Source organism: Zingiber officinale, chromosome 7A (genome assembly GCF_018446385.1).
Source record: "Zingiber officinale cultivar Zhangliang chromosome 7A, Zo_v1.1, whole genome shotgun sequence".
NCBI lineage: Eukaryota > Viridiplantae > Streptophyta > Magnoliopsida > Zingiberales > Zingiberaceae > Zingiber > Zingiber officinale.
In genome coordinates, this window is record NC_055998.1 from 78,187,706 (window position 1) to 78,201,391 (window position 13,686).

Genomic DNA, 13,686 nt, shown 5'->3' on the forward strand with positions numbered 1-13,686 from the left:
GTTAAGTTCCGCAGGCGATCCAAAATTTAATTTAAAAGAACACATGGTAGCTAGGAAAAGGTTCAGACCTTTGTACAAAATTTTTGTACAGTGGAACCTCTAGGTTTTCCGAGTAGCAACTAACAGTAACGACCCTCCTCCTACTAACTAAGCTGTGAGACCGGACCGTTGCATTATGCTATGCTAACTATAAAGTGCGGAAAACTGTACTGATTAAAATCTTACTCTATTAATGACTATTACAACCTGTAAGATTAGGTTCAAAGACCTTTCCGTTGACATACATATACTAGGGAAGGAACCCAAACTTCTATTTGCTCGAAAGACTGAAATGAGACCCTTCCAGCTGAAATCAAACACTCCAATCGATCGGCTGATCGATTGGAGTCAGCTGATCGATCCACTGGTCGATTCAGCGTGCTACTGTGCACGGAAGAATTTATGGATCGATCCAGCTATTCCAATCGATCCAATGATCGATTCAGAAGCTCTCTGTTCACGAGAGCAATTTCCTGATCGATCGGCTGATCGATCCATGGCCGATCGATCAGCTGATCGATTCGTGAGCTTTCTGTTCGCCACAGATTGCTTCCCAATCGATCGGCTGGTCGATTGAGGTCTACTCAATCGATCGGCTAATCGATTCGACGGCGTTCTGTACGCGAGGATTTCTTCCAATCGATCGGCTGATCGATTGGGGTTTCTGATTACGTATCAGAAGTCTGATTTCGGCACTATTTCGTGCTCAAATCACATATATAATTCCTATAAGAAAAAACAAAGCTACTAGACTTATCATTACTCATAGCTAGCTACTAAGATCATGACAATCAGTGATCTAAGCATAACTATCGCAATTCAAGACACTTAATTAACTAAAAGTGTAGAAAAGTAGCACTACAAGAAATACTAAGTTCTTAAGTTGCTAGTTTCTCCAAAGATCTTCATTCCAAGTTCCTATCCACACACATCTTCATTGCCTTGTCCTCCAGCCTCCTCTAATCCATCTTTCCTTTACCTTTATCTGCAGTATAAGGAAAAGAAGTATCTGTAAGCTTGGAAGTTTAGTAAGAAACCATCTACCTCACAAACCTGCATACGATGCAGTTTATGCTTTTAAAAACATGCTATTTGAAATATATACTGAACATGTTAGAGCATGGCATGGCATACTATCATACAAAACATAGAAATCAAAAGCTGATCATGGCAATATCTTCTAGTATCAACAAAATAGAACTAAACTGATACAATAGCTAACTAAACTAATGCTAAGCTGATACAAGTTCTGAACTGTAATCATATAACTAAATTGTGAAGCTTTGAAAAAAACTATTTATCATAAATAGATGAAAATACTAATCATGCTGCTGTTGGGCCCGGCAACTGTACTTGTTGTCTGTGCATCCCTAACTATACCCGGAGTTGCAAATCCCGAATATAGTAGAGTGTACTAGGTTATCTAAACCTAGGGACGACTGTGGGAGCCCAACCCAAAGATAACTGAAGTCCAGTTATGTGCCACTGATAAAAGTAAAATACTGTTTTATAACTGAATTATCTTATCTTGCTATTTCTAGATTATCTGAACCTAGAGGTGACTGTGGGAGCCCACCCATTGGACCGTAGTCCCCTATAAGTTGTAGCAAGGCTAAGTATGCTATAAAATGCTCCTATTGCATTTATCTAAGCTATTAAAAATGCCTATGTTGCATTTAACTGAGCTAAACATTTATTAAACATTTGGTGTGCACTAATTCACACCCTTTGTGCTGAAAATCTGTATACAACTAAACTAAGGCGTAAATTCATGAAAAGAGCTACTTATACTGCAGGTGAGGGGTTTCTTACATCTTGCGCTAGATTTCCTTACGATCTGATCGCTAGATTTCCGGTGGAGAAGATCCCTTCGTCGATCCCCTCGCGTCTACGTGCTCTTCTCTCGGAGAGGAGCGTTCTCGTGCCGGAGTTGTCGCCGGGAGGTGTTCCTACGACCCTAGGGATGGAACCCTAGGTTCCTTGGAGGTTGAGGTGTCGTGAGGTTTGGAAGAAGAGAGGGGTTCGGCAGAATTAGGGTGAGGAGAGGAAAAGCTTCCGATGAAAACTAATAACTCCTCACTTAATTTTTCCTATTTATATTAAGTGGTTTATTCGGCCAACTTAAATATAAATATAATTGTTTCCCTCTTCTTTCAGCACACCCCTACTGGGGCCTCCTGGTTACTAGAGTTGTCTATAAGACATAGGGTCTCATAGGTCTCAGGTTCGATTCCCGCTTGGGCTATTTTACGTCCTTATTTATTTTTGCTACTTCCGCTACTCTAAAAATTCCATAAAAATATCCTAAAATTCTAGAAAAATCATAGGATATTTCTAAGATTACTTTGAGAATTTTCAGGTGTTACAATCCCCTGTACCTTATAAAAAGTTCATCCTCGAACTTAGAATAACTCTGCGTATTTCTGCCTCATACTAGCTTCTGTTTCCCAAGTTGCCTCTTCTGTTGTGTGATTTTGCCAAATGACTTTTACTAATGGTACCTCCTTATTCCACAATTTCTTAACTGCTCGGTCTATTATCTGAATAGGCCGACTGTCATAGCTGAGGTCTTCGCGGACTTGTACCGACTGGGGCTCAATCACCTGGGTGGCATCTGGGATATGCTTCTTCAGCATAGAGACATGAAACACGTTATGGATAGCTGACATCTCTTGGGGTAGCTCTAGCTCATATGCTACCTTGCCAACTCTTCTGGTGATAAGGTAGGGTCCCACATATCTGGGACTTAATTTGCCCTTCTTCCCAAAACGCATCACTCCCTTCATGGGAGCTACTCTGAGGAATACTGTATCTCCAACTGAAAACTCTAAGGGTCTACGCCGTGTATCAGCATAGCTTTTCTGGCGGCTCTGAGCTGTCTCTATCCTCTGGCGGATCTGCTGTATTGCTGCTGTGGTATCTGCTACTAGATCTGTCTGAAGTTCTAGTTCTTTCTGTTCACCACTTTCATACCAACAGATTGGAGATCTACACCTCCTCCCATAGAGAGCCTCGTAGGGTGCCATACCGATAGTGGCCTGATAGCTATTGTTGTATGCAAATTCTGCTAAACTCAGATATTTGCACCAACTTCCCTTGAAGTCTAGGGCACATGCTCGGAGCATATCTTCGAGTACCTGATTTACTCGCTCCGTCTGACCATCTGTCTAAGGATGAAAAGCTGTGCTAAATCTTAACTTAGTGCCCAATGCTGATTGTACACACTCCCAGAAGTGTGATGTGAATCTACTGTCTCTGTCTGAAATGATGGTCCGTGGGACTCCATGCAGTCTAACGATCTCCTTGAGATACAACTGAGCTAGCTGCTCCATGGAGTATGATATTCTGATAGCTAAGAAGTGGGCTGACTTAGTCAATCTGTTGACTATTACCCAGATGGTATCAAAACCATTCGTGGTTCTGGGTAGTCCCACTATAAAATCCATAGAGATATCCTCCCACTTCCATTCTGGGATCTGAATAGGCTGCAAAACTCCTCCGGGTCGCTGGTGTTCTGCGTTGACCCTCTGCCAGGTCAGACAGGTACTAACATATCTAGCGATGTCTCGTTTCATCCTCGGCCACCAAAAACGTTTCTTCAGGTCTTGATACATCTTGGTGGAGCCTGGATGCATCGCATAAGGAGTCCTGTGAACCTCATCTAGGATTTTCCTCCGTAGTTCCTCCTGATCCGGAACACATAGTCTGTCACCAAAATACAGTACCCCGCTATCAGATACTCTGAACTCTCCACTTTCTGATTCTGCTAACCCTTGCTTGATTTTCTAATTTCAGGGTCCTGCTCCTGAGCTGTCTAGATGTCACCAAGCAGGGTAGATGCCAATGTCATAGTAGAGAGTTGACCAACTATAAGTTCGAGACCGAAATCTGTAATCTCCTTTTGTAGGGGCGGTGACATGGCTGCTAGGGAGAGTAAGGTAGCACTGGACTTCCTGCTAAGTGCGTCTGCCACCTTATTGGCTTTTCCTGGATGGTAGAGGATGTCTACGTCATAATCTTTGACCAGTTCAAGCCATCTGCGCTGTCGCATATTCAGATCCTTCTGAGTGAAGAAATACTTCAGACTCTGATGATCTGTATACACTCTACACTGAGCTCCATACAAGTAATGTCTCCAAATTTTGAGAGCGAAGATAACTGCTGCAAGCTCAAGGTCATGAGTAGGGTAATTCTTCTCATATTCCTTGAGTTGTCTGGAGGCATAGGCGATCACCTTACCATTTTGCATCAGTACCACTCCTAGTCCCAACTTAGAGGCATCACTATAAATATCAAAGCTGTCTGTGTTTTCTGGCATAGTCAGAATAAGAGCACTGGTCAATCTTCTTTTTAGCTCCATGAAACTGTTCTCACAGTCCTCTGTCCACCAAAATTTTCTATTTTTCCTGGTGAGAGCTGTCAGTGGGGAGGCTATCCTGGAGAAATACTCTACAAATTTTTTGTAATAGCCTGCTAGTCCCAAAAAGCTTCTGATTTCACTGGCGTTCTTAGGTCTTTTCCAGTTACTCACTATTTCTATCTTACTGGGGTCTACCATGATACCGTCTTTAGAGATAATGTGACCCAGAAAGGATACCTGATCGAGCCAAAATTCACATTTCGTAAACTTGGCGTATAGCTGGTTTTGCTGGAGGATCTGCAGTACTATTTTCAGGTGCTCTACGTGTTCTTCCTGAGTTCCTGAATATATAAGAATGTCATCGATGAACAATAACAAACTTGTCTAAGTATTCTCTGAATACTCTATTCATAAGGTCCATAAAGGTAGCTGGAGCATTTGTCACGCCAAAGGGCATGACTACGAACTCATAATGTCCGTATCTGGTCCTGAAAGCCGTCTTGGGTATATCACCTGCTCTAACTCTCACTTGGTGATATTCCGATCTGAGATCTATTTTAGAGAACACTGCTGCTCCCTTTAGCTGATCAAACAGGTCATCTATCCTGGGAAGATGATACATGTTCTTAATCGTGACTTGGTTCAATGCTCAGTAGTCTATACACAGGCGCATGCTCCCGTCCTTCTTCTTCACGAACAATACAGGCGCTCTCCATGGTGAGTGACTAGAGCGTATGAAGCCCTTGTCAAGCAGCTCTTGTAGTTGCTCCTGAAGTTCCTTCAGTTCTGCCAGAGTCATGCGGTAGGGTGCTTTGGAGATGGGATTTGTACCAGGAACAAGTTCTATCTCAAATTCGATCTCCCTGTCTGGTGCTAGGCCTGGTAACTCCTCAGGGAAGACTGCTGGATAGTCACGTATGACTCGGACCTCCTCTAGCTTTCGGTCCTTGTCTTGGCTGGTACTGACTACGTGTGCTAGGAATCCCGTACATCCCAAATCCAGTAGTTTATGTGCCTTCAAAGCTGAGAGAAACTTCTTGGCCTTTCTCTTTGGTTCTCCGTTGTACTCAAATTGTACTCCTGCTTCATGTTGGAATATGACTTTCTGTTTACAGCACTCGATAGAGGCACCGTATATGATGAGGAAGTCCATTCTAAAAATGACGTCGTAGTCGGTCATATCTAATACTATCATATCACCAAAAAGCTCTCTGTCTGCTATAATGACCGGCACTGCTCGGAGCCAGTGTGTGGATGCCATAATCTCTCCCGAAGGTAGCATCGTCAAAAATTGACCACTAAGTACCTCTGGGGGTATTGCTAGCTTTTCATCGAATGCCCTGGATACATAAGAATGGGTTGTCCCAGTATCGAATAAGACAGTTGCACTTTGCTGTAAAATACTAATCTGACCTGTAACAACTGTCGAGGCGTTCGCTACGTCCTCTCTGGTGAGTGAGTAGATCCTCGCATTCGTCATGGCTGAGGGGGCTTCTAGTCTGCCTTGACTTATGTGTGGTCCATCTATTGCAGCCTGCATCTGATGTAACTGGGTTGGTTTGTGTCCGTATTGTATCGGTTGTGGTGGAGGAAGACTGGTCTTGTTCGAGCATTGCTTAGCCATATGCCCTTCTTGGCCACATTCGAAGCATCCTCGTGTGCCCTTGCGACAAATTCCGGGATGGAATTTCTCACAAGTAGAACACTTGGGGTAGCTAGGCTGTTTACTAGCTGGTCCTCCTTTTGGGTAACTCCCTGGCTTACGTTTGTTACTGGAGTTCCCTTTCCAGTTAGAACTGTGGCCTTAGTGTTTCTGAGTACTTGAGCCTCCTTGACCTTTCGACTCTGAGAGGACTTGCTTCTGCTGCTTGATGTTATTCTGGTAATGTTCGGTAGTTAGAGCACTAGTCACTAGTTCTTCTGTAGTTTGCGGCCTACAGACACCGCTGGCCACATTCATTACTATTTCCGGCCTTAACATTTTGAGCATCAACCGGACTCGTTCTCTTTCAGTGCTGACCAGTTCGGGGCATAGACGAGCCAGTCTGTTGAATTTCCTCACGGCCTCCTCAACTGAAAGGTTGCCCTGACGGAATTCAGTGAACTCGTCGTAGTGGCGGTTTGTGACCCGCATGTGGAAGAACTCCTCGAAGAATTCTCTTTCGAAGTCGGCCCATGTCATCTGATTCACTGGGTGCTTCGTTTTTATTTTCTCCCACAACATACGTGCGTCTCCTGTCAGGCAGAAAGAGGCACATTTCACCTTCTCATGTTCTGGCCAGTCCAGAAGCTCCATTGTACTCTCCAGTGTTTTGAACCAGGCTTGAGCATCCCATGGTTCACCGGTGCCTGAGAAATTCTCTGGCTTGATCTTTTGCCACTGGATCAGATAGGCTTCCCTCATTGCCCCTACTGCTGGGGCTACTGGTGCTGCAGGTTGGACTGGTGGAACCTCTATCACTATTGGGGTTGCTAAGTTAGGTTCTGGAGTGACAGTAGGAGTGTTCTGCTGGTTAGCCCTTAAAGTGGCTATCTCCTGCTGCTGTTCAGCTAGTTGCTTCTGTAACTGAACCACTACCTCTGCAAGGTCTGGAGGAGGCACTGAGCTGCCTGCCTCATGCTGAGGCTCAGTAGCTGGTGTCTTTCTAGCTGGGCATCCTCGTACCATTCTCTAAAGAAATAAAGGACATACATTACTAATAGGATCATATTGCATAACCATTGTTATCATGTTAGGTACTATCATACATATATAAGCATGCTTTAGTTATCTAGGAACATGAAAACAAACAAAACATAATAAGGTGAGAGATGTTCTTACTTGGAAGCTGCAGGTCCAATGCTGATGTGTGTGTGAGGAAGTATGGAACTTGCTCTGATACCACTCTGTAACGACCCTCCTCCTACTAACTAAGTTGTGAGACCAGACCGTTACATTATGCTATGCTAACTATAAGGTGCGGAAAACTGTACTGATTAAAATCTTACTCTATTAATGACTATTACAACCTGTAAAATTAGGTTCAAAAACCTTTCCATTGACATACATATACTAGGGAAGGAACCCAAACTTCTATTTGGTCGAAAGACTGAAATGAGACCCTTCCAGCTGAAATCAGACACTCCAATCGATCGGCTGATCGATTGGAGTCATCTGATCGATCCACTAGTTGATTCAGCGTGCTATTGTGCACGGAAGAACTTATGGATCGATCGGCTGATCGATCCAGCTATTCCAATCAATCCAATGATCGATTCAGAAGCTCTCTGTTCGCGAGAGCAATTTCCTGATCAATCGGCTGATCGATCCATGGCCGATCGATCAGCTGATCGATTCGTGAGATTTCTGTTTGCCACAGATTGCTTCCCAATCGATCGGCTGATCGATTGAGGTCTACTCAATCGATCGGCTGATCGATTTGACGACGTTCTGTACGCGGGGATTTCTTCCAATCGATCGGCTGATCGATTGGGGTTTCTGATTTCGTATCAGAAGTCTGATTTCGGTACTATTTCATGCTCAAATCACATATATAATTCCTATAAGCAAAAACAAAGCTACTAGACTTATCATTACTCATAGCTAGCTACTAAGATCATGACAATCAGTGATCTAAGCATAACTATCGCAATTCAAGACACTTAATTAACTAAAAGTGCAGAAAAGTAGCACTACAAGAAATACTAAGTTCTTAAGTTGCTGGTTTCTCCAAAGATCTTCATTCCAAGTTCCTATCCACACACATCTTCATTGCATTGTCCTCCAGCCTCCTCTAATCCATCTTTCCTTTACCTTTATCTGCAGTATAAGGAAAAGAAGTATCTGTAAACTTGGGAGCTTAGTAAGAAACCATCTACCTTACAAACATGCATACGATGCAGTTTATGCTTTTAAAAACATGTTATTTGAAATATATACTGAACATGTTAGAGCATGGCATGACATACTATCATATAAAACATAGAAATCAAAAGCTGATCATGGCAATATCTTCTAGTATCAACAAAATAGAACTAAACTGATACAATAGCTAACTAAACTAATGCTAAGCTGATACAAGTTCTGAACTGTAATCACATAACTAAATTGTGAAGCTTTGAAAAAAAACTATTTATCATAAATAGATGAAAATACTAATCATGCTGTTGTTGGGCCCGGCAACTGTACTTGTTGTCCGTGCATCCCTAACTAGACCCGGGGTTGCAAATCCCGAATATAGTAGAGTGTACTAAGTTATCTAAACCTAGGGACGACTGTGGGAGCCCAACCCAAGGACAACTGAAGTCCAATACTGTGCCACTGATAAAAGTAAAATACTGTTTTATAACTGAATTATCTTATCTTGCTATTTCTAGGTTATCTGAACCTAGAGGCGACTGTGGGAGCCCACCCATTGGACCGTAGTCCCCTATAAGTTGTAGCAAGGCTAAGTATGCTATAAAATGTTCCTATTGCATTTATCTAAGCTATTAAAAATGCCTATGTTGCATTTAACTGAGCTAAACATTTATTAAACATTTGGTGTGCACTAATTCACACCCTATGTGCTGAAAATCTGTATACAACTAAACTAAGGCGTAAATTCGTGAAAAGAGCTACTTATACTGCAGGTGAGGGGTTTCTTACATCCTGCGCTAGATTTCCTTACGATCTGATCGCTAGATTTCTGGTGGAGAAGATCCCTTCATTGATCCCCTCGCGTCTACGTGCACTTCTCTCGGAGAGGAGCGCTCTCGTGCCGGAGTTGTCGCCGGGAGGTGTTCCTACGACCCTAGGGATGGAACCCTAGGTTCCTTGGAGGTTGAGGTGTCGTGAGGTTTGGAAGAAGAGAGGGGTTCGGCAGAATTAGGGTGAGGAGAGGAAAAGCTTCCGATGAAAACTAATAACTCCTCACTTAATTTTTCCTATTTATATTAAGTGGTTTATTCGGCCAACTTAAATATAAATATAATTATTTCCCTCTTCTTTTAGCACACCCCTGTTGGGACCTCCTGATTACTAGAATTGTCTATAAGACATAGGGTCTCATAGGTCTCGGATTCGATTCCCGCTTGGGCTATTTTACGTACTTATTTATTTTTGCTACTTCCGCTACTCTAAAAATTCCATAAAAATATCCTAAAATTTCAGAAAAATCATAGGATATTTCTAAGATTACTTTGTGAATTTTCGAGCCTTACAGGGATAGTCCAGGCCCCTGGAGAAGGATATAAAACAAGCTTCAACCAGTAGCTCCAAAACATCAATTGCTATAACTTTAGTACTCAAGCACAGTTTTGAAAAGCTCTCTACGACATTGAAACGTCACTCCGACGACTACGCCCAAGCTTCATCATAAAGTCATCGATATATTTGTATTTACTTGTACATTAATTTTCTATATCATTTGAGCTTATAGTGGATTATACAACGAAAGTACTCGACGAGTACGAGCCTTAAAATAGGAGTCATTGAAAACTCCAAACTAAGAAAAAAACTTATGTTGGTTTTTTTTTTTTTTGTATAATTCTTTTCTATTGCTTTCTCATGTTTGTATGAAAAAGTAAAAAGAACAACAACTAGGATTATGCACCCCCTTATAGTGCTTTATGATTCTACAGGATTGAGTGATCCCTTCGTAGAAGGAATGAACGCCTTGACTGACTACATTATTTCACAAAGTCGTAAAACTTTGATGACTTGATGTAAGAATCACACGACATATCTCTAGTTCTTGAGCACACGACTTAGCTTCTATTACCAACTTACGAAATTCAGAAGCACATAATTCTTTAATGACTAACATGTGTTCTAAATATTGAGTGGTGAAAGGATCATATGCTTCTACGATTTACGAACACTTGTCGACGCGAGCAAACAGAGGAAAGCATCGAACAAACAAAGTCCCCCCAAACTCACTATTGGCGGCAAACAAATGCTGAATCGTATGAAATTATTAATATTTGAATTTGAATTTTAAAATATGTGATATTTGAATTCTAAACTCAAAATAGCTTGACACCTCGATTCAAAATCAAAAACTATAATTTAAAATTCAAAATGACTTAAATTCAAATAGCATATTTACATTAATTTCGACTCAAAAAGCTCACAAACAAGCTGGATTAATTTGCACCCCAAGATTCAACAGTCATCGTAGAAGTTTAGTGAAGACCAGCTTAGACGTAGATTGTCGAATTCTTATCTTCCTTCGGCTAAGATGTCAAAAACCTAATCCCTTGAATGTGTCACACAAAATCATGCTGTTGAGATTTTAATCTAATGAGAAACAAATGGAAAGACACAACAATCTGTTCCAAATGGTTTGTGAATTAACATCACAAGAGCAAAAACATCTATGTGCATGCACAGAGGAAGAATTGAAAGAGGGAAAGGAAGAAGAAGATGAATGACGACGAAGAAGAAGAGAAGGAAGAAGGATGAGAAAGAAGAAGAAATCGAAGAACAAGAACGACAACAAAGAAGAAGTAGAATAAAAAGAAAGAAGAAGAGGAGGAAAAAGTAAAAAGAAGAAATGAAATTCAACGGAATCGGTTGCATTTCCAAGCTGAAACAGAGAAGAGAGGGCGGTCATGCCAGGACATCATCAAGTAACCGCCGTCGTCCCTCAGATTGTACCCTTTGCACCCGAAGTTCGGCAGCAGGCGGCGGCCCTGCAGGAGCGCGCAGTGGCTGAGGGGGGTAGGCCCGAAGCCCGCGGCGTCGAGCCTCCGCGCCCACCGCTGCAGCTTCTCGTGCCGCTGCTTCCTCTCCAGCCCCTCGCAGGCGATGATGTTCTTGATCTCCTCCCCCAGCAGCACTTTTTCCAGCCTCAGCCGCTCCACTGACGACCGCGCGGCCGTGGAGTCGAGGCAGTCGAACAGCGCCGCGTAATAGAACAGCGCCTCGACGAACCGCTTGCTCAGGGCGCCGCCGTTGTGGTCAGCCTCCTGCTCCGTCACCACCATTACCTTGGGCGACAGCCCCCACAACGAGGCCAGGAAGCTCTCCGCTGGCGACGACGGCATTGCCGAGTCGCTGATCGAGCTGTGGTCCTTGTCGAGGCACTCACCCAGCGTCAGCTGCTGGCCGACCGCCGCTGGCGCCTCTTGTTGAACCGCCTCGGTGGCGAGAAGGGTGTGGAGCTGGAGGACAGAGCCGATGGCCAACGCCTCCCCTGTTTTGACGCGGAGGGTCTCGACATCGAGGTTTTCCAATTTGGTGGCGACCGGGTTGAATTGGAAGGGGATGTCGAGCCGCTCGGCCTCCTCGGAGAGGCAGACGGCGGCGTGGTTGAGAAGCTCGCGGTGCTCGTGGACGCCGGTGATCTTGAGGTGCGGCGGGCCCTCGGGCCGCGCTCTCAGCCCCTGGAGGAGGGAGAGCCACTGCGTGGGGTCGGAGGCGTTGAGGTCGACGATGTGCACCACCTTCTCCCCCTCCATCGCCTCCATGATCGCTTGGTTGGAGACGACGTAGGAGACGCGGAGAAAGGGGCAAAGATCGAAGAAGTGGCGGCGGGCGGCGGCTGCCTCCGCGACGGGGTGAACGCAGTCAAGGGCGTGGTAGAGACCCGGCCACTGGCGGAGGGCGCGCCGCGCGAGCGCCTCGGAGAAGTGGGAGGCGATGCGCTGCATCGCGTCGCCGTTGGGAGCGGCCAGCAGCGCGATCTGCTCCAGGAAGGCGTTGGCGCCGTCGAGGCTGCCGGCGGCAACGTGGTTGGCGCAGTTGAGGAGGAGGTGGATCAGGCAGAGGCCCCGCTCGTCGGACTTGAGCTCGTGCAGCCACGGCGAGTAGGGCGACGGCGGCGGAATAGACATCAACGAAAAGGTCTTGAGGGGCGAAGAAGACACCGACGACGAGCCGTCCTCCTGGACCGGCACGTTGCCCACCAAAGGCGCCATTTTTACCGGCTGCCGACAGCGAACTAGATCCAAACTTACATAAAACAATCGCAGAAAACCTCAACAACTCAAATCGACTAAAAAAATCGCGCAAATCAGCCGCCTTTCTCGATCAATCCTCTCTATCTATCTTCTCCCACCAAAGCTAGCTCCGGCGACACAAGAGGAGGAGAAGGAGGAGGAGAAGAAGAAGAAGAAGAAGAAGAAGATCGATTCAAAAGCATACAAAGGAGGCCCCTTTCTCCATCAAACCGCTCCAAAAAAGCGAGTTCTTCACCTGGAACACGTCCTTCTCCGCGGAGATTTGCTAAGATACGCAACGACTCTCTCCCACCTCCGCGACCACACAAATCGCACGGACAGGTAGAAGAATTGGGGGGCGGATTGGGAAGGAAAGAAAGAAGATCGAGGTTGGAAGGACAAAAGCGAAGCCTTTTTGTCCGCGATCGCTTCGGTGTCTGCATTCGGAAGGATGTTGCGTTGCCTCGCTTTCCTGGCGTCGCAATCGTCGGCCGCTTTATTCGGTGGCCGCGGAAGCCGCCAAGGGGATCGAGTAAGAAACAAAAGCGGACTCCTTGTGGGGTTTTGTCTCACGCGGGCGGGGCGCAAGCGTCCGCCACTGGCGAGTAGCGAGTAGCGTGAGGATTCGCCAATGGATTTATCACGAGGGAAGTGGAAGAAGACAAAGGGAGGAGGACGATCGAGGTGGCGACAAAGGATGGGGACGGACGGGGCTCCGCCATGTCCTCCGAGAGCTTTTCTTCTACTTCTTTGACCATTCCACTTTTATTTGTTCTTTTTTCTCTTTTCTAAATTTATAAAATTTATATTTTACTAATAAAAATAATAAATTACAAGATACAAATATTTATTACATTCTATTTTGACCAAAATTTCAATGATTTTTTTTAAATCGCGAACTGTAGATTTTTCAATACTTCCACAATAATTTTGAAAATAAATGAATTACGCAATGTGTTATTTGAAATATGGTAGATTAAGAAGATTAATTTTAAAAATATATAGAATTCATGTTAATTTAACAACAAATTGAAAATGATTTAATAAAATTTGAATTAGAAGGTTTAAATTAGAAAACAATTGACATTTTCAAGAGTGATGAATCCTAATTAGGGTATTATAGTTTATCTCGATCAATGGTTTAACGTCACATGCGATTCATGCTCCTTATAACTTGTTAGCGTGACCTACCTTGGACTAAACCCACATTCAAACTAGGCCATTTTGCTCACCCCCATCCCAAATAGCCCCACACGCTTCTTTATTCGTGACACGAAGCATGTATTGTGCACACGCAAACAAGAACACCATGATCGAAAACTTGAATGTGTGAATGTGGAAGAGAAGGTGGAGCAAGGAATCATTCAGCCACGAGTAGCTTCCAA

At 44.2% G+C, this 13,686-nt stretch overlaps 1 protein-coding gene across 1 annotated transcript; it reads right to left on the minus strand.

Annotated features, from left to right (window-relative positions):
- Positions 1 to 10,625: 10,625 nt before the first annotated feature.
- On the minus strand, positions 10,626 to 12,932 carry LOC122001599 (scarecrow-like protein 3). Its single transcript, XM_042556429.1, has one exon. The coding sequence runs from the start codon at positions 12,278 to 12,280 to the stop codon at positions 10,922 to 10,924; it is 1,359 nt and encodes a 452-aa protein (XP_042412363.1). The 5' UTR covers positions 12,281 to 12,932; the 3' UTR covers positions 10,626 to 10,921.
- Positions 12,933 to 13,686: the final 754 nt, after the last annotated feature.

What these genes read in the sequence shown, in the direction of transcription:
- LOC122001599 (XM_042556429.1), bottom strand. Translation starts at nt 12,280, where the DNA reads ATGGCGCCTTTGGTGGGCAACGTGCCGGTCCAGGAGGACGGCTCGTCG.